Genomic DNA, 22,905 nt, shown 5'->3' with positions numbered 1-22,905 from the left:
TGTCACTCAGGCGGCCTGTGCAAGGGTCGGACGTGACGAGCATGTGTGGCCCTCTCCCCGGCCAGCTGTGCTTCTGCGTGCTGGGCTCTGGGTGGCACGTGGACTGAGAAGGCTGCATGGTGAGGAACAGGACTGGCGTCTCTTCCGGGTGGCCCGGGGCCTTTCCGGGCAGCGCTGGGCAGAGAGCGCTGTGGGTCAGGGGGCTGTGGGTCAGGGGGCTGCTCCAGCAGGCAGCCCCTCGAGCAGGGCACCCCAGCGGCTCGGGCCCACCCGCCCCAGGCCTCTCCACCCCAGAGCTGCCCGGGGTGGGGAGATGTCCGTCCGTCCGGACCGGCTGCTTTGCCCCTTGGTCTGTGGGCTGCACAGACGCCTTTCTTACCTTTTAAGGCTCTGGTCCCCGTGAGAGGAAGGCTGAGGGGAGCTGCTGTGTTCCCCTTTCTGCACGTCTTCCCCTTTCTGTCTCAGAGGCGGTCACCCTGAGCTAGGCTCTCCCTGCGCCACTCTCGTGGAGACTGTGCTGTCGTGCCTCTGGTCTGCTTGCGTGCCCACAGGCGGCTCCTTTCTCCCCTCCTGCCCACAGCAGTTGTTGTCGGGCAGACGTGGAGGCCGGGCTCACCTCCTCTGGCAGTTGTGTCCCAACTGCCACCCAGGGGCCGCCCTTCCCAACTGCCTCTGCAGACCCCAAGACGAGGATGTGCCCCCTGCAGGATGAGCCTGCTCCTGCCTCAGGCCCGACCCCGGAGGTCAGCGGGCCCCTGGGCTCGACCCTCCGAAACCCTCTGAGTCCATCTGACCTCACGCTGCTCGCCTGCCTGGGGCTCTGGGGCCCCTAATTCCATGCCATGCACTTTGGGGCACCCCGGCCCCCCCGCCCCGCCCTGGATGGCGGGGCCTTAACTTGCTGGGTTGGTTTCCAGCCCGGGCACGAGTGCCCGAGCGGAAGGTTTGCAGCGGTGGGTGCCCCGTGTCTGTAGGAGCCTGGGCTTGGCTGAGCAGTGGAAGGTGTCCCAGCACTCCCCCCACTTCCTGTGCCCCTGACCCAGGGCCAGCGCCCCCACCCAACCCCCACCCCTGCCCCATGACTGGGTCTCGCCTTCATGAGAGCATGTCGTGAAGCTGGGCTTCGAGTTCAGCTGCCAGGGGCCCTGGACTCTGGCTGCAGTCAGTGGCTGCTGATGCCAAAGGTGCTTCTGACGAGCGGGTCTGCCCCAGGCTGTGCGGTGCCAGCTCACCCACCGGGCCTGTGTGTATGCTGACCCGAGCTGTGGGTGTCCTGCTGTCTGTAGGGACGCGCCCTCTGTGACGCCCGCCCTGGCCACGCAGTGGGGCGCGGGTCTTCCTGCAGCCGGGCCAGCTGGTGGGGAAGGTCTCTGTCCTCATGTGGCAGGAAGGCCAGAGGGTCCTCGTGTAAAGTCGGATGCTGCCCCCAGCCTGCAGCATTCACGTGGCACCCGCGGGCCACTTCGTCCGTGTGACTCTGGACTTTTAAAGGTTTTGTAATGAGTGATCTGGGGCTTTTCCAAGGGCAGGGCAGAAGTACTAGCTGTTAAATTCTTAGGAAAATGCTGTGATTGTGGGTTTTCAGTTTCTCTTGATTTTATTGGGGCTTGAGCTCTTTGGGACACACATGCGCACACAGAGGGGAGGCTCAGAGCCCGTTCTGAGCTGGGCGCTGCCTCTTCTGACCGCAGGCCTCCCTGCCTGTCCCCGCACCGCCCTGTGCCCGGCCGCTCTGCCTGTCGCCGGGCAGTGCTGAACACACCCGTGGCGCCGTGGCTGTTGTCGCCCCGGCCTCTGGGTCACGGGCATCCCCTGTGGTAGAGTCGGGGTTTGAACTAAGTGCCTCTTCTTGGCCTGCACGTGAGCCTTTCATGTTGGTCTGGTCCATCTTACCCCGTTTTTCCCGCAAATGCTGCTTACAACCCACTGAACTGATTTCACAGCTCCTTTGAGTGTCGTGGCCGAGTGTGGAGACCCCTGTGCTCGAGGCGCAGAGGGCAGGCGGGCGCCTGGGGGGGACCAGCAGAGGGGCCCCCCTGGTTCAGTGCCCCTCTGTCCCACCCCTGAGGGTCTTCCCTGTCCCCCCAGCACGTGCCCTGCTCTCTTCTGTGTTCTGTCCAGCAGGGAGTTGTCTTAAAGCTTAGATGAGCAAGTCTTTCAAAGGCAAAATGAATATAAATTAGATGCAGATTGGATTGTTGAATTCTTAAGGTTTTTTTTCATTGGGATTATTTGAATTTCTTTTCTTTTTCTCAAAATGTTTGGTACCGTTGGGCAAGTTGCAGGCCTTTGTCTCTTATTTAAGAGTCAGAGATGGGTGTTTAATATTTCTTACGCCCCAAGGTAGGAAATTTTTTCATTGACTCACAATTGAAAATGTATACAACTTTGTATTCCTATATACTAAGTAGTTATGAAATGATATATTTTGATAACTGCTATTGTCCAAATGTTGCTGACAGAATCAGCCTTGATAAATCAGCATTCTTCATGGAAATAATTTAAAACTTTCAAAATGTTAATTCAGAATAAAATATCCATGTGTGTGTGTGGTCCAGATGAATTTCCTGCTGGGAATAAATCCCAATCAGTTAGCACTGAACTGTCAGGCTGACCTGAGAGATAGAAATTGTTTGAACTTAAATTACTTATCTGAAATACTTTAAAGTTTTTAAAAACAAATGTATTTACATTAGTGTAAACTCCAGGCTTGGGGAGCCACAGACCTTTTCAGAGCTGTTTAGTTATGCTTTGTGTTTAAATCTTAAGCACAGAAAAATGCTCACTTTCTCAAACCTTTTAGCTAGCGGCTTTTTCTTGTTTTGCGGCTGCCCTTGTTATAAGAATAGCATGCCAACATGGGAATGTGGGAAGAACGCAAGAAGGACAGGCTAATGAAAACACATCATTAATACAGATTATGCTGCCTATCAGAACACAGTTAGCCAGCTTCAACTTCAGCTTCACAGTGTGAAGTTTTAATTTGTGAAAGTGTTTAAGAATGCCAAGAAACTTGGGGGTGCCTCACTTCAGAAGTGCTGAAGTGTTGCAAGCGAGGCTTGAAAAGGGTGATTTGGTCAGAATTGGGCATGTCAGTCCCAAGACCAATAGAAACGATTTGGGGGTTCGCTGCATTCCCCCGGCTGTTGCGGCAAGATGCGGGCCTGTACCTCCTCGTCCGTTCCTACGTGGGGTGCTGGCCACCTGCCCCCCGTGACGGCGCCTGTCACCGGTGCGGCCCTGTGTCATCCCTTCCAGCCTCGTCTCCGGTTATAATGAAGCCCCGTGCACGCGCCGTAGCCTGCTTCTGCGTCCTTCTCAAGAGAGCCAGGGGCTCAGGCACCGACAAGGGACCCAGAGGCCCCTTCCGGGCGTCAGACGTCAGTTCAGAGGTGTCCTGGCCGCGCCTTCCAGGTGTGTGCTGGTGGACAGAGCAGATGCTAGACGGCAGGTGGTCTGGAGGGAGTCGTCACCTGCTCCTCCAGGAGTGTGAAACCTGGAGGAGGCCGAGGCTTTCCGTCCAGGGGGGCGGAAACAGTCGCCAGGTTAACAAGTCGTGAGCAGACGGCGGGCGGCGATGAGGAGGGGGCTGTGCGGCTGCTTCCCGGCCAGCCTTCCAGTGCGAGCTGTCAGGGGCCACCCCAGGGAGCCTGCCTCTCCTCAGGGGCCCGGGGCAGAGGCCAGCATGGGCGGGGATGCCAGCCCCTGCCGGGGGACCCTGAGGGTACAGACACACACACCACACACAGACCACACACACACACACACACCATACGCAGACCGCACACACACCGCACGCACCACACACACCACACTCACCACACACACCACACACACACCATACAGACCACACACACACACACCACACACAGACCACACACATCACACGCAGACCACACACACACTGCACACACACACACACCACACACACACCACATGCAGACCACACACACACCGCACACACACACACCACACAGACCACACACACACACACACACGCACACACCACACACAGACCACACACACATGCACACCATACACAGACCGCACACACACCGCACACACCACACACACCACACTCACCACACAGACACATACACACACACCACACACACACCACACAGACCACACACACACAGACCACACACAGACCACACACATCACACACAGACCACACACACACTGCACACACACACACACCACACACACACCACATGCAGACCACACACACACCGCACACACACACACCACACACAGACCACACACACACACACACACGCACACACCACACACAGACCACACACACACACACACCATACACAGACCGCACACACACCGCACGCACCACACACACCACACTCACCACACACACCACACACACACCATACGCAGATCGCACACACACCGCACGCACCACACACACCACACTCACCACACACACCACACACACACCATACAGACCACACACACACACACCACACACAGACCACACACATCACACGCAGACCACACACACACTGCACACACACACACACCACACACACACCACATGCAGACCACACACACACCGCACACACACACACCACACAGACCACACACACACACACACACACGCACACACCACACACAGACCACACACACATGCACACCATACACAGACCGCACACACACCGCACGCACCACACACACCATACTCACCACACAGACACATACACACACACCACACACACCACACACACACCATACAGACCACACACACACACACCACACACAGACCACACACATCACACGCAGACCACACACACACTGCACACACACACACACCACACACACACCACATGCAGACCACACACACACCGCACACACCACACACAGACCACACACACACGCACACCATACACAGACCGCACACACACCGCACACACCACACACACCACACACACCATACAGACCACACACACACACACACCACACACCACACACATCACAACACACACACCACACTCACCACACACACACACACACACCATACAGACCACACACACACACACACGCACACACCATACAGACCACACACACACACACACACCGTACAGATCGCACACACACCGCACGCACCACACACACCACACTCACCACACAGACACATACACACACACCACACACACCACACACACACCATACAGACCACACACACACACACCACACACAGACCACACACATCACACGCAGACCACACACACACTGCACACACACAGACCACACACACACCGCACACACACACACCACACACAGACCACACACACACGCACACACCACACACAGACCACACACACACGCACACCATACACAGACCGCACACACACCACACACCACACACATCACAACACACACACCACACTCACCACACACACACACACACCATACAGACCACACACACACACACCACACACAGACCACACACATCACACGCAGACCACACACACACACACACACGCACACACCATACAGACCACACACATCACATGCAGACCACACACACACTGCACACACACACACACCACACACAGACCACACACACACACACACACACCATACGCAGACCGCACACACACCGCACGCACCACACACACCACACTCACCACACAGACACATACACGCACACCACACACACCACACACACACCATATGCAGACCACACACACACCGCACACACACACACACCACACACAGACCACACACGCACACACCACACACAGACCACACACACACGCACACCATACACACACGCACACCATACACAGACCGCACACATCACACACAGACCACACACACACAGACCACACACACACAGACCACACACAGACCACACACACACCACACACAGACCACACACACACCGCACACACACACAGACCACACACACACTGCACACACACACAGACCATGCAAACACTGCACACACACCGCACACACAGACCACACACACACACAGACCACACACATCACAACACACACCACACCACACACACACCACACACACCGCACACACACCCCCCACACAGACACACCACACCATACACCACACACACTACACACACCATACACACATCACACACACCACAACACACCCAACACATCACAACACACAAACCACACACACCACACACCACACACACCACAGACACCATACACACACATACACCACACCATACACCACACACACCACACACACCACAGACACCACACACATCACAACACACACACCACACACGCCACACCACACACACCACACACACCCCACACACAGCCCCCACACACCCCACACACACACCACAACACACACCACACACACACACACACACACAGACACCACACACACCCCACACCACAGACATCACACACACCCCACACATCACAACACACACACCACACATGCCACACCACACACACACCCCACACACACCACACACACACACACCACACCATACACCACACACACCGCACACGCCACACACACCACAACACACACCACACACACACACGCACAGAGACACCACACACACCCCATACACACCACACACCCCAGACACCACACACACCCCACACATACCCCCCACACACACCACACACAAACACATACCACACCATACACCACACACACCACACCCCACACACCCCCCCACACACACACCACACCATATACCACACACACTACACACACCATATACACACCACACACACACACCATACACACACCACACACACACCACACATACAGCACACACACCTTCACCCCCACACACACACCGCACACACTACATACACACCAATCACACACACACCATACACACACTGCACACACAGACCATACACACCACACACACACACCACACATAGACATACCGCACACACATACACACACACACCACACATAGACATACCGCACACACATACACACACACCATACATATACCACACACACACCAAACAGACCACACACACACCACACACACACCACACACACCTTCACCCCCACACACACACTGCTCACACAGACCATACACACCACACACAGCACACACAGACATACCGCACACACATACACACACACCATACATACACCACACACACACACACCAAACAGACCACACACACACCACACACACCTTCACCCACACACAGACACCACACATACTACATACACACCACACACACACACACCATACACACACACACCGTACACATACCACACACACACTCCACACACACTACACAGACCACACAAACACACCCCACACACACACCCCACACATCACACACACACACCCCACACACACCACACACGCACACCCCACACACATACCCCACACACACCATACCACACACACCACACACAAACACACCACACACACTATACACACACCACACATACAGACCACACACACACACACCATACCACACACACACATAACACACAACACACAGACCACACATACACAGACCACACACACACACACCCCACACACCACACAGACACCATACCACACAGAGACCACACACATACCATACCACACACACGCACATCACATACACAGTGCACACCACACACACACCACACACACACACACACACACCACACTCCACACACAGACACACACACACCCACCACTCACACACCCACCACACACACACACGCCACCAGCTGTGACTCCTCAGGTGCCAAGTGCTTGGGAATCCCTCTCGGCACAGTTGCCCAAAGTTCAGAAAGGGAAGGAAGTACGTAATCTGAGGCTGTGGCTTACAGACTCTGAGCCCCTCCTGGAAAATGCTGAGCAACTGAGACTTGGACCAGGAAGCCTGTTCCCGGTGGGCGTCCTGGGGGAGCCCCGGGCCGGGGTGGGGCTGGCCCGCGGCGCTGGGCGCACTACCGCAGCAGAGCTTCGCCCGGCGGGCCCCCTCTCGGCCGCCTCTGCGCTCCCGTCAGGGCACTTCTGTCCGGTCGTCTTTGAGTTCCCAGGTTTTCTCTCCAGTCTCCGATCTCTGGCAACCCTCCTGCGGAGCACCTCTCTGCAATTTCAACAATTGTAGATTTCATTGTCAATCATCCTGTAGGATTATTTTTAAATCTAACACCCTGCTTCTCCCTTTTTTATTGAAACCTTTGTGTCTTCACAGTTTCATAGTCATTTGACATCTGCATTGCCCTTTGCAGTATCTGAGATTCTGTTCATTGCTGTTTCTGCTGGTTCTTTCTCAGGGGGTTTTCCCTTGGGCTTGGGGGCGTTTTGAGCTCATTTCCAGGTGGGCTCATGCTCTTGGAGCTCCTGTGGGCCTTGCCGGGCCGCTTCTTCCCAGACCGTCTGTGTTTGTGGCTGTGGAGCTTGGGCTTTTCACCCTGGGAGCGTCCAAGTGAGGGGACATGCACCCCTCAGCCCTGTGGGCCTCCGTTTCCTCCCCGCTCCTCCCGCAGGGGGCCCTTGCTTCCTTTGGAGCAGTGTTGTGTTAGAAAGCAGATGTGTTTCTATGCTCGCTTCACAATGTCTCTGTAAATCGCAAGCTGCTCTAAAGCACGTTTGGGGACCTTTACCTGAATCTGCTCACCCTGTACCAGAGGGGCCCCCTCCGGAGCCTCTGCAGCCACGGGCCTGCCCAGCCGGCCCAGCCTCCCCACGGACAGCCTGTGCTCCCCGGCCACCTTCTCAGCTTCAGGGACACTCTTCTCTCCGGGATCTTTGTGCATTTGGGGGATGTGTGTAGAGATTTTTTTTACTGCATTTTGTCCAGTCTGCTAAAGCCTGGGACTTCAGCTTTAGCGCTCAGAGGTTAAAGCGTCTGCCTGGAATGTGGGAGACCTGGGTTCGATCCCTGGGTCAGGAAGATCCCCTGGAGAAGGAAATGGCACCCCACTCCAGTACTCTTGCCTGGAGAACCCCATGGAGGGAGGAGCCTGGTGGGCTACAGTCCATGGGGTTGCAAAGAGTTAGACATGACTGAGCGACTTCACTTTCACTTTATACATGGAGTGAACCACGTCCTTCACGTTGGTGGATTTTACATTTTCTGACTTGCTTTTCAGAAGTTATTATTAATGGTGTTTCTGCTTTTGTGTGTGGCCTTGCAGAGTTTCCTCTCGCAATCTCAGGGAGTGAGTTGCCTTTGATATTATTGAATTTTCCCAGGATTGTAGGTGACTGTGGTGAGCATGGGCAGGAGGACAGTGTCCGTGAGCCCTCATCCACCCTGGGGAGGGGCCCCCCACTTTTCCAGTGAGAACAGACCCTGCTGTGCAGGGGCTGCTGGCTCCCTGGGGTCTGCTCTTTGCTACCTGCCTGGCAAGGTGAAGGTTTAAAAGCTGGATCCACCATAGCCTGTGCAGAGTGTTTGTGACCCAGGACTCAAGATGGTGTGAAGCCGTGACGAACCCGATCTTAGGGCAGGGTCCTGGAGGACAGCCCCCAGGTGGAGGAGGGTGGCTCACCGGGCTGGGCAGGGGTGAGCCCCTGGAGGTGAGGGCCCCCGTCCTCCAGGTGGGGGGTGCTGGCACCGGGGTCAGGGAGGCCAAACAGCATGTAGGGTGTGCAGTTGGCGCTCTTTCCACAGTTCGGCCATGAACAGCTGCTTTTAGCGCCAGGTTGGGGCTGCCCCTGGAAGCAGTGGTTTGGCACCTCCTCCCCACCTGTTTGCTCTTGGCCTTGGAGGTCTTGAGACGTGACCCCTGCTGACTAGGGAGGCCCCGGACCTGGGAAGGGTCCCCCCGTCACTCTCCACACCCTCCTCTCTGGTCTCCCCTTGCTCTGCAGAGAGGAAGGTGTGCGAGGCCTGGGGCTTCTGCAGCAGGCTTCTTCTCAGGGCACGACTGCGGGGCCGAGATGCCGGGGGTGCTGGCTGCCCCAAGGCCTGCAGGCCCTGCGTGGCTGCCGTGGGGCCCTGCCTGCCTCAGGCCTGCCAGGCTGTGCCCGGGCTGTGACCAGGACTCGTCACAGAGGTGCTCACCACTGCCCTCCCGCGGGGAGGCTCCCTGGCGTCTGTGCTGCCTCCCCAGGCCCCTTCCCCTCTCCTGACTTCTCTGGAGGCCCTCCTTCCACGATCCCAGGCACCCTTCCTAGGTCGCAGCCTCAGAACTGCGTTCTCAGGAGGACTTGCTCAGCCGTTCCCATCAGAGAATTGCTCAATTGCTTGGAGCTCTCGGGACCCTGCGTGTTGTCCCAGGACCTCTCTCCGCCACCTCCTCCCTCCAGGCCTGGCTTGTCCCCACGGGCCTGCCCAGGGAGGCTGGGTCAGAGGTCCAGGCTGGCTGCAGGCCAGCACCCCTCTGCCAACACCACCAGGGTGGATCTGCCCCTGGGTGGGCCTGGGGTGAGAGCGTTGAGCAGGACCGCCAGGTGCCCTGGGCCGCGCCTCGCCCTGGATGGACAGAGGGCAGGCCTGCCTCCTGGGCTTGGGTGTGCCTGGCAGACTCAAGCCCGGGCTGGTGAGGCCGACCTCTAAGGCTGCTCCGAGGTGGTTGCGAAGCCTGCGGTGTCAGGCGTGCCAGGATCTGTTCTCCAGGGAGGAAGGGGACGGTCGCCCGGCCCCCTCCTGGCCCGGGGGTGGGGCGGGGCTCACCCAGGAAGCGGAGGGCCACGCCCCGGGAGGCGGCCGTGCCCAGGCACCTGCTCCCAGAACGGGCTCGGCCAGAAGCTGGCTTCGCTCCTCACGTGGACGTGCTGTCTTCGGACCGGTCATGAGGCCCAATTAACTCATGTCTCTCTCTCTTTTCTTTCAGTCTGCAACTGTGTCCGATGGTGGTAAGTCACAATTCTAATGTCTACTTTTTATTATTTTTAACGAAGTTTCGAATGTGGGGTGTATTTGCTGTTGACCCACTCTAACGCCGTCTTCTCGGCGTTTCCAGCTCTGGGCGATGGGGGGTGGTTCACCGGGGCCCGCTGGGGGGCCGTCACCCCCGGGCCCACGACCGTGTTTGGGAAGCCGTCTGTTGAGGACGCGCTGTCCTGACAGCGTCAGGGCTCGTCCCCACGCGTCCCGTGGGGGCAAGAAAAGACCTGCCGCCCGCGTGGCGGAGCCGCCTGTGGACCCGCGAGCCGGGCTTCAGAGCGCTCGCCCGCCTGGGGCGGCTCTGGAAGTTCGGCGAGACGCCCAGTGGCTGAATTTCCGTTTCTTAGGAAAAGTTCAGTAGGTGACTGGAACCTGTGGGACAAAGAGGAAAGAGCTTTCTTTCCGCCTTTAAGTGATTCCATTCAGGGGATTCTCCTGCTAGGACTGGCCTGAAAGGAGGCGGCCAGCGACTTCCTGTCTCACTCGAGTCACTCCTCTGATGTAACCCGCGTCCCTTCGGCTCAGTGAGTTTTAAAGAACTCTCCAGACGGACTTGGAGGCTTTCTCCCGAAAGTCCTTTGTTACTTACAACACTTGTAAAAGTCCTTATGCTCACAGGTTTGTGTCTTTTTATGTGTTTTTAACGACTTTATTCTGTCTATTGAGAGTTGAATCTTACAGTTCGTTAAAATGTAAAACATATCAGCATTTTATTTTCATTTATATGCTAACTTTGGGGGTCAGGAAGTGCCAGAGCTGGGGAGTCCTGGGGTCAGGTTTACTCTCTTTATTGTGAGCTGAAGAGAAACCAAGTTTTCTGGGTTTCTATTGTCCAACAACTGCTGACTTCAGTCCTGGGCCTTAGAAAGGGTGGCTGGTGGGTGGAAGGCGGGTGGGCGCAGAGCCACCAGGAAGTGCCACCGGCCTCGCTCTGCCTGTCAGGGTCCGTCCAGCCGTGGGAAGTACGAGAAATGCGCTGACACCTGACGCCGAGACCAGATGGGTCCTAAAGGCTGTAGATTTATTTTTCCAGCAAAAGGAATTATGTTAACCTGCCTTATGCACGCTGATAATCTTCTCATTTAATCGCCTTAAGCTAGGAGTGGGAAACCGTCCTTAATGAAAGGAAATAGGATGTAACCAGGCCCAGGGTAGCAGTGAGTGGTTTCTGCAGTGCTCTGTTCACGTTAGCCTGCCTCCTGCGTGCTCATTCAGCTTTTCCGGAAGAAGGCATTCATTTCGGCAGAAAATTTATTCGTTTGAGAAGTTTATTTAGTATGTTCAGTTCAACCATACATGTTAAGCGTTATTCATCTGGTAAAATCTCTCCTGTCAGCATTAGACACTGGAGCCCTGTAGTGATTTAGTATTGACTGCCTTTTACAGTCTTTGGAAGTCTAAACTTGCTCAGTGTGGGAGCCCCAGACTCACGGCCGCATGTCCTCTGTAAGGAAGTGGGGTCCCGGCTGGTGGCAGTGGCCTCCGCCCTGGGGGGCTCCCCTCCCCGCCGTCATTCTCCCCGTAACTCAGGCCCGGTGCTGCTCGGGACGGCCCCCGCTCCGTGAGCCCCTCTGTGGAGAGCAGGGCCGGGCAAGGCCGCTGTTTCATGAGCACGCCTTCAGGTTCAGGGGCTGCAGGTGACAGTCGAGTATATGTGTTCTGATGAGTTTTTCCCCACTTTTTTTATTTCCCACCTTTAGTTTCTTTTCTGATCATAAATAAGGAGAAAAAGTGATCTCATTTGTTTTACATGTTCATCCTAGGAAGTATGTATTACTAAATATGTTCAGCCACCTTTACAAGTAAAAGCAGCTGGGCAGAAAGAGGGTCCCACAGACACCGAGTTAAGAGGCGGGGGTCAGGGTCTGGGGTCTCCCCTCTCATCCGAACGTCCCAGCCCCACCCGGGACCCTTCACTTCCCGACACCTGCTTCCTGGGGTCGTCTTCCCCTGTGTGGTCGGCGGCTAGTGAGAGGATCCAGGCTGGAGCTTCGGACGTGTCTCCACGCAGAGACGTCTCGCATTCATGCCGAGCAGGAGATTCCGGCTCTGGGGCCTGGCACTCCAGGAGCACACAGTTAACGTGGGAAACGTGTCCTGCCCTGACTCAGGAGCCAGCTTTGGGAGCGGCCTTTTCACAGGCTGGGACGGCCCCCACCTAGTCATCCTGTCTAGTGTGAGTGACTAATAAGTCAACACTTAATGTTTTGTGTTCAGCTAACCTTGTCTGTGAGATCACTGGGCTTACTTACCTGTTGGGCTCATTTCACACGTTATATTTTTACTGTCTGTTGTTGCCATATAGTTCGTTTCATGGCTTTATTTTAAGGAGGTTGGACAATGCTGTGTTTGCAGTCTTTGTCAACCTGAAGTGTGTCTTCACTTTCTCTGGAGGAGAGGGGCCCAAAGCCCGAGACCACCCTGTATGGAGGGTTAGAGGTCAGTCTCTGTGGAGGGCAAACAGGGACCTGGGCTGAGTCAAGGAGGCAGATTCTGCCTCAAGATCAGGAAGAACATTCTAGCCCTTCAGCGAGGTTTAAAAATGCAAAGATCTGCCTTGTGTGCCTATCATCCAAACGCGTATTCACACTGCCGCCCCCAGCGCCGGGGCAGGCAGCAATGGGGCCCCCAGTGCCGGGACAGGCAGCGATGGGGCCCCCAGCGCCGGGACAGGCAGCGATGGGACCCCCAGCGCTGGGGCAGGGAGAAGCTTGGGCAGAGGGGAGAAGCCTTCCCACGTAGGGGGAAGGAGCCTTGTAGCCCCTGGACCTGGGCTTTGCTGCAAGGCAGCCTTGTTGCAGCAGCAGTTCATTCTCCTGTTTTCTTTCTTTCTTTTCCTACTTTGGACTGAGCGGCTTTGCCAGGATGCGCCCCCCACCCTGCTCCCACGTCCTGGAAGGGCTGACTGTCCCTGCCGTCCCAGGACCTGCCCCTTGAGGCTGGGCAGTTGGGGGCTTTCGGGAGCTTTCGTGTGGATATGCCCATCTGCAGGCACGGGTCTGGCTGTGACCCTGGGGACATGGCTCTGGCACCTGGGGACATGTCCACACAGCGTGTCCTCTCCGGCTGCTGCAGACATGCCGGCCTGACCTTTCTGGCCTCCAAGTACACCGGTCCCAGGGTCTCCCCACCTTTCTCTGTCTCTGCCTCTTGCAGCCTGGCGCCTCCCACTTCCTTCCCCGGTTCAGCCCACCTCACTGCTGACCTGGGCGCTGCCCACCCAGTGGGCAGGCCTCCTCCCCAGGACTCCCCTGGTGCTCAGAAACACGGGGGCCTCGGGGGCCTCGCACAGCGCCGTCTGCTGCCAGTGTCTCCCCAGCCGGGGGGAGCCCCCCCGAGCGCTGTGCTGGCCACCCAGCCCTCGCTTGAGGGTCAGCCTGGGCTGCCGCCCTTTGCGACACTGCTGACAAGGTCCTGTCGTTTAGTGGCGTGTCTGTGTCGCTGTTTGCTCCCTCCACCCGGAGACGGAGACCTCTGTGTGGTGGCTTCAGGGCTGTCCTCGGCCCCCAGCACAGCAGTCACACGGGAAGTGTCTGTCGAGTGAGCGTGCAGTTAAGGTGTTTACTGTGTGGCTGCCGCAGCCACTAGGCTGTTAGGATGGTGGCCTTCTTAGTAATATCCTCTTATAAAACCAGGCAAGCTCGGTAGAATCTGTTCTGTAAACACAACAGCAGACGGGTCCTCTGGACTCGCAGGGTGTAGCCCACCCTCTGGTGATACTCCGGCTTCCAAGGCCAGGGGACCCGAGGCAGCCGGCTTCCTCGGGGACGCCTGCAGTTTCCTTTGGCTTTCTCCAGAAGCCGCAGTTTACCACCTCTGATTAACGGACAAATAGTTTCGGGGTAGATTGTGAGCTCCGTGCCATAAACGAATCAGCAGTACTTTGTAACATTTCTGATTATTGTTCTAACAGAAACTGGGCCTTCAGAAATCAGGAAGAATACCCGAGAGCAGAGACGTGTGTCCTCTAGCTCTTGTCTGTTTTCTGAACGGAGACGTTCTCTGAGTTTGTGTGTACCCCCTGCCCTGCCCTCTCCGTCTGCCTCTTTCCAACGAAGCGCAGCTTTGGTCAAGCGGTAGGGAGTGAGGAAGAGGCTGGCAGGTTAGAAGAGGCCGAGAAGGCCGCCCCGCGGGGCTCCGTGGCCCCCGGCAGCTGAGGAGCCTGGCCGCCCAGCCCGGGGTGTTGCCCAGCAAGGGGCGCCGGCGTTGGCCCCGTGAGCTGGGCCTGGCCTCAGCCGGCGCGGTCCAGGGGCCCAGGACGCGGGGAGGGGCCGAGGTCTGGGGGCACCGCGTGCTGACCCGTTCCTTCGTACCTGGCGGCTGAGCACTGTGCTAGCTGGTTAGGACCGTTGGTGGTCGTGGTCCATGTGGAGTGCGGCTGGGTGTATTGGGTTAAGCCGACGATGCTTTCAGTAACCAGGACCCTGTCGTAAACCTGGGCTGTGAGATGCCCTTGGAGACAAGCAGGTTGGGGTGAGCTCAGCGCCCTGCATCCTGCTCGCTGCCCGCCCATGCACGTCATCTTGACTCACCTTTGATACCAGCAGCCTCTTCCTGCACAAGGCTTTCTTTTTCCCTTTTAAAAATTATTTTTACCAAAAAAAAAAAAAAAATTGTTTTATTTTGCTTTTTTCCAGCTTTACAGGGGTATAATTGATAAAAGATGATGTGTTTAGGTGTATGATGTTATATGTTGATATACATACACGTGGCGGCAGAATGAGTGCGATGAAGCTGATTAACACCCTTGCTGCCGCACACGGTACCTGCTGTGTGTGACGCGGGCCCACTGAGGCCGACCGTCCTTGCAGACAAGTGTACAAAACACCGTGGTTATTTGTAGCCACCGCGCCACAGGTCCTCCTCTCACAGCGGAAACTCTGATCCCGCGGCCCGCATCTCCCCATCCCCTGCCCCAGCCCCTGGCAACCGCCGTCCTGCCCGCTGCTTCCGTGAACTTGAGTGGTGTAGTTCCCACGCAGACAGGAGAGTGTGCAGTATTTGTCCTTCTTGTTGGGGCTGTATTGTAGCATGTCCTCCAGATTTATCTATGCTGTTGCACAGGCAGGATTAACAATGAGGTTAACAATGAGAATCCAGGCAGGATTCCCTTCTTTTTAAAGACTGAATAATATTCCTTTCATGGAATATTGGGAAGCAGTATTATAATGCCATCATCTCCTCATCCGTTCACGTGTGGACACTGAAGTTGTTTCCGTATCTTGACTATTGTGAGTAATGTTGCAGTGAGCGTGGTGATATAGATAGCTTTTGAGATTCTGTTTCATTTGAGTGAATGCCCAGGAATGGAATTTCTGGATCATATTTTTTTGAGGAACTTCGCTACTGTTTTCCCGCGGCTGCACCCGCGCCCATTCCCCGCAGCAGTGCTGGAGGTTCCCTTTCCTCCACACCTGCTTCAGCATTTATCTCTGGTCTGCTTGATAACAGACACGGCTGCCCACTAATGGCTGTGAGTGGCGCCTCGTGGTGGTTCCGCTTTGCGTCTCCTCGAGACTGCTGGCGTCGCACGTCTCTGCCTGCACGTGTTGCCCCTGTCTTGTTTGTCAAAGTATATGTTCAACTCAGGTTTTCTGCTCATTGTTAACCTGATTATTTGGGTTTTTGTTATTGAGTTGTATGAGTTCCTTGTATATTTTGGATACTAATCTTTTTTCAGATAGGTTTGCAAGCCTTCAGAAGGAATCCTTGTCGGGAGCCGCGTTAGGCATTACTGACAAAACGGAGGCACGGCCCTAACCCCCTCTCTTTGTTCCGCTGGCATGGACCCGGGATGAAGGAGTTAAGCTTCGTGATTCTGACTTGTTTTTTCCTTTCCTCGACTGAGTTGACTGAAAAAAATATTAAGATGCTTATTGTCCTTGAGAGGAGCATGAGAAAGCACAAAGCCTTCTGCAGCTGTGCTCAGAGAACAAGTCATAAAATTAATCACTGACGTTTGTTCAGCACTCTTTTTACAAAAGAGTGTTCCAGGGTGAGCACGCAGGCCACAGCTTGAGGCCATGGGAGGGATTGCTACCTGATGCCTATTTGTGAGGGAAGTGTTTATGGCAAAGGAGTTTGCTGAATTTAGGGCTTAGTGAAGTCGCTCAGTCGTGCCCAATTCTTCACGACCCCATGGACTGTAGCTTATCAGGCTCTTCCGTCCATGGGATTCTCCAGGCAAGAGTACTGGAGTGGGTTGCCATTTCCTTCTCCAGAGGATCTGCCCTGCCCAGGGATCGCACCCAGGTCTCCCGCATCATAGGCAGACGCTTTTACCGTCTGAGCAGAAGCTAAAGATTTAAAGAATGTTGTAATGTTAACATATTCTACTATAGCTTATAAAAATTAGGGACTTTCGAGATATTATTAGCTAGAAGCCCTTTCTAAAAAATAGTGAACTTAGGATACTAGGGGCAAACAAGACTTAGAAAGATAAGAAATAAACTGAGAAATGTGGTATACAGCCCAGACATTAACATGAGTCACAGTGTATTCACAAAGACACGTTACAAAAAAGTAGATAAGAAAATCGCTGAGGCAGAAACTCCTTTTGAGGGGCAACAGTGATTTATGGAGACAACAAATCTGAGTCAGTGGGAACTGAAAATATCAAACCTCTGGCCTAATGCTTTTGTAAAAGTATAAAAGAGAATCATAGGCTTGAAATGAACAGGCAGTCCAGAAGCACTGAGAGGCTGCCGCAGTTTCTGGCCGACACCGCTCACCCCTTCGGGCTGACTCCCTGGCTGCTGGAGCTGGACTCCGACAAATCCTGGCCGCGCTGCCACCGTGACGCAGTTCAGACGCTCAGCTGCTTTGCTGTGTCCCCCCCGGGGCCAGCTCCTGGGAGCCGAGAGTGCTGTGCGCCGCCTTCTTCGGGGAGGTGCGCCAGCTGCACTGAAAGGCAGCTCTGCTGTAGGCGTGGTTTCCGTGTCGTTAGTTTGATTTTTCAGGCGCACCTTGCCCCCTCTTTTATTTAGCTTTTCAGTTGTTTGCAGCAGCACTGATTCGCCCCCGCTTCGTCCCATCGTCTCTGGTTTCCCCCTTTCCCTCACGGAGCGCGTTTCCCCTTTGCTTTCGCTGTCGCTCGCTTGCTCAGTCGTGTCTTGACTCTTTGTGACTCCTGGACTGCAGCTCACCAGGCTCCCCTGTCCTTCACTGTCTCCCAGAGCCTGCTCAAATTCATGTCCGTCGAGTGGGTGATGCCACCCAGCCATCTCATCCTCTGTTGCCCCTTTCTCCTCCCGCCTTCAGTCTTTCCCAGCTCAGGGTCTTTCTCATGAGTTGGCTCTTCGCATCAGGTGGCCAAAGTATTGGAGCTTCACCTTCAGCATCAGTCCTTCCAGTGAACACTCAGGACTGATTTCCTTTAGGATTGGCTTGTTGGCTCTTCTTGCAGTCCAAGGGACTCTCTAGAATCTTCTCCAACACCACAGTTCAAAAGCATCAATTTGTTGGTGCTCAGCCTTCTTCATGGTCCACCCCTCACATCCATGCATGACTACTGGAGAACTATAGCTTTGACTAGACGGAACTTTGTTGACAGAAAATGCTGTCTCTGCTCCTTAATATGCTGTCTTTCCAATACGCTTTTCCCCTTCTGCAGGAAGTGATGGGACTGGACGCCATGATCTTAGCTTTTTAAATGTTATGCTTTAAGCTGGTTTTTCACTTTCCTCTTTCACCCTCTTCAAGAGGCTCTTTAGTTCCTCTTTCTGCCTTTAAAGTGATATCATCTACATATCTGAGGTTATTGACATTTCTCCCAGAAATCTGGATTCCAGCTTGTGATTCATCCAGCCTGGCATTTTGCATGATGAACTTGGCATAGAAGTTAAATAAACAGGGTGACAATATACAGCCTTGTCATACTCTTTTCCCAATTTTGAGCCAGTCCACTGATCCATGTTCAGTTCTAACTGTTGCTTCTTGACCCATATATAGGTTTCTCAGGAGACAGGTAAGGTGGTCTGGTATTCCTTGTCTCTTTAAAAATTTCTGAAGTTCTTTAGGCTATGTTTTCTTCCAGACCAGACTTTGTGTTTGCTTTTTGCATATTATATACCTTCTTTTATCTGTTGGCTCACCCATCCATCCATCCATCCATCCATCTACTTACCTATCCATCCATCCACCCATCCATCCACTTACTCATCCATCCTTCCATCCACTTACCCATCCATCCATCCATCCACTTATTCATCCATCCATCCATCCATCCATCCACTTACCCATCCATCCATCCATCCACTTATCCATCCATCCATTCACCCATCCACCCACTTATTCATCCCTCCATCCATCCACTTACCCATATATCCATCCATCCATCCACTTACTCATCCATCAATCTGTCCACTTACCCATCCATCATCCATCCACTTATCCATCCATCCATTCTCCCATCCATCCATCCATCTACCCGTCTGTCAGCCCATCCTCCCGTCCATGGGTGTGAGAAGGCCCCACAGCCCCTGTCACTGTGCTTTCTGGCACAGACATTCTTGAGCCCAGAGAGACCACAGCGCTGAGCTCCCGTCTTTCCTGCCTCAGCCAACCCCTCAGCACAGCTGGGCTCTACGCACAAAGGTGTGTCCTTGACTTTCCCCATCGCTCCTGTTCTCTCGCCGTGATTGGAATGCTTAGAGTTTTGTTGGTGTACCTTGCTCCCCAGGACGCCTGCCAGGGGCTCGGGGGCGGGTCAGACGCAGAGCCTGTCAGAACCTTCTTATGTTTTACCTTTTCGTGGCATTTTCCCCTTTTCTCTTTTCACTGTTTGAAGCTAATGGCCTCAGACCGTGCCCTCTGTTTTGGTTGTGCTGCTAGATTGGTGGCTGGTCTGTAGCCCCTGCGCTCCGGCCCACCGGTGCTGGCTGCCGGGAAGCAGTCTGGCTCTTCTTCAGGTGCCCACACTCACCCGGGGGGCTGCTGGCTGCTGGTTTGTTTGGTCTTGTCTTGAAATGACGTTCAGTAGGAAGCGGAAGAGGACAGTGGGTGGTCACGGGCGGTGCTCCCGGTCCTCCTGTCCTCCCGCTCCTCTAGGAGCCACGCGGTGAGTGTCCGGGTCAAGCGCTTGCAGGGCCTAGGTCCTCCCCAAAGAGCTTGTACGCGCCTGGCCGGGACTGCACCCAGCTCAGGGGCCTGGCTGCTGGGCCCCGTCTGCCAGGGTTCTGCCTGCTCCGTGACCTGCTGGACACCCAGGGAACTGAGCTGAGCAGAATCTGGGTCAGATCCGACTGAGGGTCCCTGTTCCCCGCCTCCAGGCTGGGGGTGCTTTCCGCCACCTGCCCAAGTCCAGCCCCAGCCCTCCATCTGCTCCCCCTGTGCCTTAAATTCACAGCAAACTCTGATTTCCAGAAGGGGCTCATTATTTCGGGTGCTGGGCTAGAGGGTCCTTCCTTTAACACTGTCCTGTGTGAGACACCAGGTCAGCGCACAGAGGAGCTCCTGGTGCCTTTGGTCATTTGCTGGAAAGGGCCGACTCCCCCGCAGCTCCTTGGTGGGCCACCTGTGCCCCCAGCCCAGTGACACAGCGTGCAGCGTTCCCGCACCTGGAGGGAAGCTCACAGGCTGGAGCCTCCGTCGGTGTCTTTGTCTCAATCATGGCATCTCCTGCCCTGCCTGGTGGGTGGCAGGTAGCAGCGAGCCCTTTGGCCAGGCCGCTTCCTGGCCTCTTGTGGCGGGCCTGGCAGCGAGGCCTGCATGCCTGTTAATAACTGAGGGAGTTAAACTGCCCCCTTCTTCAAAACGTCAGGCACTGCAGCCTCTCGTGTTTTTGCAAGTGAATCTGCGTTCTCTAACGCTGCAAAAGAGGAAGACTTATGTGAGATTTCAGGGTAGTGCCATAGTAGGATCTGTGTAGAATCCTGGGGAGCTCATATTTTCCTCACCAGAAAAACAGTGCAGCCTAATTGCTCATTTTCAAAAATGTTTGCTAAATAGTAGAGATGGAATGGTAATTTGTAATTTGCGGTGTGAGAGGGGTTGTTTAAAGCAGACGTCTTTATTTTGGTTTAATATGTCACATTCCTTATGGTTTGCTTTGAACCTAAAAATTATACCCAGAGTAACATAGTGTATTTATAGGGTTTGAAGTACTAAGCATTTTGTAAACACGAGTCAGACTTAGATTTTCGTTTTTAGAAGCATGGAGTCTTGATTTCTGCCAAGATTCTTTGCAGTGTGCTTATTTCTTTCCAGTTCTGCTAGAGAGTTTTTATTAGTAATTATTTATACTGTTTCCAGCAAACCGAAGTTCAGAAGTCATAAACCAGTGACCTCATACCTTTGCCCCAGAAACCACGCTGGCTGACACTTGGGTGTGTTTGCCTGAGGCCTTTCTTGCGCGGCACTGCAGTCACCGTGGAGATGGTCCGCGTTGTGTCCCTCCTGTCCACTCCCCGTCTTTCCTCGGAGGCCCTACCTGGACACAGGTGTGTGTCCTTCTGCTCCAAGGGATGGTCCGTTTGATTCCCGAGGGGCGGCGTCTCCTAGGGAGCCATGGCTTGGAGAGTGTGACAACGGCTTAGTGGCCACGTGTCCCGTCAGGAGCGGTCGCCCTGCAGCCCTCCCACCACACGCAGCCCGAGTTCCCCCCTTACACGAGTGTTCGCTCAGGGTTTGTGTCCTTTCGGGGTACGTGTTCCACTTCAGTGAAGAGTTTACCAAAATAATTAATATTGGTTTAAATGCTTGAAGGTTTCTACCCAAGAACCTTCAACGTGGTCTGACGTTTTTATTAGATTCACTGTCAGGAGAATGCGTATGGCGTTGCTGAGAGGAAGTATCACACAGATTGGGTGGGAAATCTGATTTGCCCAAGCCATCGAGGGGGAGAGATCTAACAGCTGGCCCTGAGGGTGGGGAGGGCCCGGCGGCTCGTCCCCGGGCTCTCTGTCGGCGCTTCCGTGGTTGCGAGGAGAGAGGCGGGTGCCTCCGGCTCTGCCTCCTCTACGTGTAAGGCTTTCTCTCGAGCTGACCTTCAGCAGCTTGACTGTGAAGCCTTGGGTGGGTCCTGTGTGCCTGCCACTTGGGGGGCATGGAGGGTCAGAGACGGTTCCTTCCTGTCCCGCTTTGGGGCTTGGGCTTTTCCTGCAGGCCGCTGGGGCTTGCTCGTTTTCAGCCCTTTTGCTTCTCCGTGTGCTTCGCGTCTCACAGTTTCTTTTGCTGTTGGTTCACCGATCTCCTGCCGAGTTTAATATGCCGTTGGTCCCATCCTGTGGACTCTCACTTCAGAGGTTTGCTTTCTGTTTCCAGCAGTCCCTCTCTGACCTTGCGTGACCCTTCACTTCTCTCCTCATACGTTCATGCTCTCCTTTAAACTCCTGAGCACGTTTACAGCATCTCAGAGTGTCTTCAGGTCTGTATCTGCTGACTCATCCTTGCTGCCCTTCGTGGGTCTGTTCTGCTGACTGATTTTTCCCCTGGGCGTGGCTCTCATTTCTGCATCTTTCCTTGGCTAGTGATTTTCCAGTGGGTGTTCGATTTTGTTATCCTCCTTTGAAGAGTGTGGGGGTTTGATTTAGCTGGCTGTCAGGCTACTTGGGGATTGGCTTTATGCCTTTGAGGACTGCTTTTAGGCTTTTTAAAAGGACAGCTCTAAAGTAGCTTTCACTCTAAGCTTAGCCCCACTACTTACGGTTGACACACGTGGAGTCTCCTTCGAAGGCCAGGTATTCAGCCAGAGCTCCTGGGGACTCAGAAATCTCACAACCCTGGGCGAGTTCTGGGAGCACAAAGCCTGCAGCTCGCAGCTTTGCTGCTCCCGGCCTCCAGGGTTGCACCCTGTGTGTGCACACCTTAGGGTTCAGCAGCGGACTCGCGGCTCCCACATTGCTTTCTCCACTGGCTCTTTCCTACTGGCACCTGCGAGTCCAGCAACCCTGGCCCGGCCTAACCCTACTGTCCGGTCTCTTCTGCTGAGTGAAGAGCTGTGATCTCCGTGAGTTCCCCTTCCCTGTGCGGGCGTGTGGAAAGCGCCTCCTGGCACACAGCTGGGCAGCTCAGGGCTTGCCATGTTGATTTCCACCAGAAACCAGAGTCCAGACTTTGAAAGCCATTGCTGCGCGTGTCTTGCCT

At 54.9% G+C, this 22,905-nt stretch overlaps 1 protein-coding gene across 1 annotated transcript in view; it reads left to right on the top strand.

Annotated features, from left to right (window-relative positions):
• Nucleotides 1-22,905, top strand: part of RGS12 (regulator of G protein signaling 12) — a 90,775-nt gene that overhangs the window by 30,619 nt on the left and 37,251 nt on the right. The window contains exon 3 of the mRNA XM_068975095.1: nucleotides 10,769-10,790. Coding sequence (XP_068831196.1) covers nucleotides 10,769-10,790 — 22 coding nt within the window. The remainder of the gene's footprint in view (nucleotides 1-10,768; nucleotides 10,791-22,905) is intronic.

This window comes from Capricornis sumatraensis, chromosome 7 (assembly GCF_032405125.1).
Source record: "Capricornis sumatraensis isolate serow.1 chromosome 7, serow.2, whole genome shotgun sequence".
Taxonomy (NCBI): Eukaryota; Metazoa; Chordata; class Mammalia; order Artiodactyla; family Bovidae; genus Capricornis; species Capricornis sumatraensis.
The sequence above is the reverse complement of the archived record's forward strand: the minus strand, read 5'-3'. Positions and strand labels throughout refer to the sequence as shown.